This window comes from Manihot esculenta, chromosome 5 (assembly GCF_001659605.2).
Source record: "Manihot esculenta cultivar AM560-2 chromosome 5, M.esculenta_v8, whole genome shotgun sequence".
NCBI classification, from domain to species: Eukaryota; Viridiplantae; Streptophyta; class Magnoliopsida; order Malpighiales; family Euphorbiaceae; genus Manihot; species Manihot esculenta.
In genome coordinates, this window is record NC_035165.2 from 21,731,874 (window position 1) to 21,736,840 (window position 4,967).

At 34.9% G+C, this 4,967-nt stretch overlaps 1 protein-coding gene across 1 annotated transcript; it reads right to left on the minus strand.

Annotated features, from left to right (window-relative positions):
* Positions 1-3,007: 3,007 nt before the first annotated feature.
* On the minus strand, positions 3,008-3,860 carry LOC110614897 (protein MIZU-KUSSEI 1). The gene has a single exon (XM_021756586.2). The coding sequence runs from the start codon at positions 3,783-3,785 to the stop codon at positions 3,108-3,110; it is 678 nt and encodes a 225-aa protein (XP_021612278.1). The 5' UTR covers positions 3,786-3,860; the 3' UTR covers positions 3,008-3,107.
* Between the last annotated feature and the right edge of the window lie 1,107 nt (positions 3,861-4,967).

Below are 4,967 nucleotides of genomic sequence, written 5' to 3' on the forward strand. Positions count from 1 at the left end.
ACCAAGAGTCCCGTGGTTCAATAGTACTGAAACTGACCAGACTAGAGCATCAAAATCGAAAAAGTGGCGTCAGGTGCCCGCGTTTGTATGTGGATCTCGACTCGGCCTCTTCCACAAAATGTAACACAGTTGGGCTGTTTAAGACCTTCCCAAATATCATAGGCCCGTGTCTTGCTTTGGACCATAATTTTGATACCCATTAGAAGTACAAATTTTAATTGGAATTAACGTAAAAGACAACTCAGAAACAAAAACAGTGAGCATATTTTATAAAAATGGGGTAGTTTTTAATAGGATAGGAATGATGAATAGAATCGAGGAGATTTCATCTTAGCCGACAGCTGGATGTGTGTGTACTTAATTATAATGTGAAATTCGGACACAACAGCTAACATAAATCTTCCACTTTACACCACCTGCATATTTCTGCTCAGCAGATCCCCAATTATAATTCATATACTTATGTATAGATAAACAAACATTAAACTACATGTCCGAAGAAGTTGAGTGTGCTAATTAAAAACATGAAGGCAATCATACAATTCCCTTTAACTGTAGCATTATACTAGTTGTTGTAAGAAACTAGGTCTTATGAATATGAAGCTTTTCTTTTTATTACTAGCAGCCCTAATTACTTAATAATTATTAATTATTTCATAAACATGATTCATTAATTATTTGCTTTTAACATGTTTGAAAATGCACAAAAATAAATTAAATGATTTTTTTATTATACACATCATTAGCTTCATACTAAAATGTGATAACAATTATCACTTTATATATTTCTAAGGCACACAACTGTAAAGGAAGAAAAAATGAAAATAAATGAGAATATTTGGAAATCAAATGAAAATTTAATTTAACATAATATTAATATTTATTTTCAAATTTACAAAATTCTTTATAAGCTTCAATGTAGTAGTAAAGTTGCCTCTATCAAAATTTTTGATAAATTTTTGCTTTTTGTTGAGAAAAGAGTTTTTAGATAAATAACGCTTTTTAACTGTAAGAGTTAGTGATTGAAACTTATAAATGATAGCACTAATAAAAATACTTTTATGATGATTATGAAGGATAAAAAAAATGATTTCAAAGTTAGAACCTTCATTTATATATAAACTTCTGTAAAAAGAGTTTTTAGGCAAGCAATATTTTCTAATTATAAGGGATTAGAGATTGAAATTAATGAACGACAATATTAATAAAAAAAATACTCTCATGATGATATGAAGGATAAGAAAGTTGATTTCCAAGTTAGAACTTTCATTTATAGCAGCATTAAAATTTAGATCTAAAAAACCGAGGGGGAGGCAACGAGTTGAAGGGAGATTTTATAGTATTTTGACTGACGGGAGCTTGGGACAGAGAAGATGCATCTAAAGAACAAGCCTCCTGAAATTCCTCTTTCCATTTGATCGCTAAGCCAACAATTTCCATGGCAGACTTGGACTTTTATATAATTAGTCATTGTAATAAAATTTTCTTTATATATATATATAAAGTAGTTATACATTAGAAAAATTTATCCGATAAAGCAGTGTTTAAAGCATGAGAAGGGGAGGTTGCAGCCCAGCCCAAGTGAAGGAATTGGGCTTGGGAAATGGGAATGAAACGTTACATATGTGGAACAGAAGAAGGACAGAGAGAGATTGATGCAACGGGCGACAAATGTTGTGCAATGTGTGCTTGAGAGTGACGAGTGAGTGAGTGGTGACTGGTGAGGCGTGGGGAGTGGGGAACCATATGTCCACCAACATGCCATTTCCCACTCGTGTGCATCCCAATCTTATCCAACCCTTCTTTCTAATACAGGAGACATCATGCAAACAAACAAATCGTTGGTTGCTGGAACTCACATTTAATAGCCAAATAATCTAAAGTTGCAAGTCAAATGGTCAAACTCAAATGGGCAATTTGCAGTTCTCTTGTATGGATCCGTGGATGGAATAAGAAAGAAAGAAGAAGAAACGCTTTTCATGGGACAACTCAGCTTCTGCTATTGCTACACAAGTCGTGGTTTTGCCCATGCAAAATACCAAAGCTATATTGGCTGCAAAGTTGATGCCAACAACAGAGGCATTGTTTAGTCTATTTTCCCTACAAACTTGCCCTCTGATTGCCTCATTTTCGTACTTGTGGGCCAACCTCTCGCACACTAAACACCAGAACAACAGTCTTGTTCCATCGTTTTACTCGGTAAGGCCAATACCCTGATGGACACTGCCCTAATAAACGGCAATTTTTTTTATTATCTAATTCAAAACATAATATATGTAACAAGACCTTCAACTACGTACGTTTACCATACAATATACAACAATTTAATGTTCTCTCCTTGTGTATAAGCAAGTCCAGTCTGAGCCCCACGTAGCTCAATGCCAACAAAAGGCGATCACTACTTTACATAAAGCAAGATTTGTGCTTTATTTAATTTCTTTCCTTGGTAATTAATGAATCTTTTTACATTATGGTTGCTGCAGTTTAATCACAAATTGCCAGCATTTTACTCAGGGGTGTTATATATTTGCAATAATAATATATAATATATGATACCAAAAGATGGAACTAATAGCTAGGTGTTGTCAAATCAATCATTATAGATAAGTTTTAGATGCCTTAATTAAGTAATCCAATACCTTATAATCTAAGTATGCAATATAAATGTTGAAGTTTAGCCCGTCATGGCATGATGGGTGGGTTTGGGGTTTGAAATCAAGAACGTTTTTTTTTTGAAATGGAAATCGGGGATCGGGGAGTAGACCCTAAAAACTCTAAATTTAATCAGATGGACTTATTACCGAGTAAGTTTACGAATACTTAAAAATGTTAAATCTAAAATAAATTAACTTTTCGTAAAAATGTTATTGTTTTGGAATTAATGTTGGAAATTTAATTGTCTGTTTGAATAAAGGAGTATCGTGTTATGATGAAAGCTGTTCACAAAAGTAGCATTTATATAAAAGATGGAGAAACTATACGTATTATACATGTACGGATGAGCTTATAATCAAGAAGAAGAAGAAGAAATTTTGATATATAATACAATTTTTTTTTAACATTATTAGATTGATTTCAAACTCATCAACTAGGGATCCTACTGACATTCATGATCTCAAGAAAAATATGCTTAGTTCTTGCCCAGAACTCCCAACCGGATTTATCATGTGAAACGACTCTGAGTCGGCAGACCCAATGACTCGTTCGAAACTGGCACGTAGATACATGAGGTCTCCATCCTCAGACTTGGGAGCCACAGGCAAAACTCCTGCACCAACAGACACCGATTGCATCATCTTTAGTACTCCTAAATCGTTCACTGTCTTCTGTCTCCTGATAGCAAATCCAACCTTCCTCCCATTGCAGTACATGGACCACACCGGCACGTTGAACAGGGAACATGAGCTAGACCTCTCCTTTTGTCGGTCGCACTCTAGAGCTATACGAAGGAGCCCATACTGCATCTCCTTGGCTAAGTACGCAGTAGGAACTGCAAATTCAAGAAGTAGAAGAGGAGAGCTGCGGGTATCGTCCTGGAGGCAAAAACTAACACGACCCTTTCTGTAACCAAAGAAAGTTCCGGTGACGGTAGTGGAGGGGTGAGTAGAGTCAGTGTCGGTGGAAAGGGAATCAGATGGTTGGAAACCACAGCAGGGAACCATGCATTCCACGAGTGACCTAAAGGATCTGCGGAAGCGAACTTCCCTGCCACAGTCAACGGAGGTGGGAGCGTCCATTATAGGGAGGGGACCTCGTTGGTTTCCCAGGTCGATCATCATCCTCATGGTGTCTGAAAGTGGAAGAGCTGCGAGATATAAGGAGGAGGTGAGGGAAGAAGTTGAAGAGAATAAGGAGAGGGAGGGAGGAGTAAAGCCAATAAATAAGCGAAAGGAAGGAGAAAAGAAGGGGGCAATAATTCTGCCCACGAGGGAGTGTGGGGTCCAATCTTGGAAGGACATGGATGGAGGGTGGTGTGAGTGATGGGATTGTGAAAGAATACCAAATATATATATCACAGCATTTGGCCATTCATGTAAAACCTCTTATTAATTAATTCCTCTCTAATGTATTTTTCTTTCTTTCCAAATTAATTGTTAGAAATAGCAATGGAAGGAATGTGATGTTGCTGAGAGATTAAATTGATGACATGTCATAATAGATTTAATTGTGATTGGCATGAACATGTGAGAAAGACAACGCGATTCGGTTGCAATTGATATGAACTTGTGAGATAATGTGAGATGGTGATGGGTGCGTATGAAAGTTATTCTAACACTTAAGTTAACAACTGAATAAGAGAAAGTGTATTAAAATGTTTATAATTTTAGTATTTGAGAATCGCGTACGTTTGTCTCTGTGATAGTTTTCATTTTATACTACAAGAAAATAAAGATGGGATCTTCACCGACTAATTGGTTGGGGATCCCGTGACCATAGACGCAAAGAAAATCTTATGAATTGTAACTGTTTAACCGTAATTTCTTTATTTGGTATTGGCCCTGACATTGGAGAGAGCGATTCTATCCGATTTAAAGTTAGCATGTCTTGAAGTCGGGTCTCTTCTCTTAATTATGAATTGATCGTTTGAGTTTTTTTTATAGACGAACTGCTTATGAATTTATTAAATTTTATTATGTGATTTTATTTTATAATCACAGTAATTTTTATATCCGGATGTAAATTGAAAACTTGGAGTATATAGTATTTTTATTCCGCTTATAATTAATTTTACATAAATTTAAAATATATATTGTCTAATGCAGCTTACATTACTAAATTATTCTTTTATAATATATATATTAAATAGGAGTATATATAAGAGTAATAAAATAATACCTATAATTAATTTGAGATGGATACAAAAGAAAATCTAGCCTATCTTTGTGGGCCAAAAAAATTAAATATGAAAGTGAATAACAGACAAATAATTTCTTCATTTCCCATCATAAAATAAAATTTTTTTATAA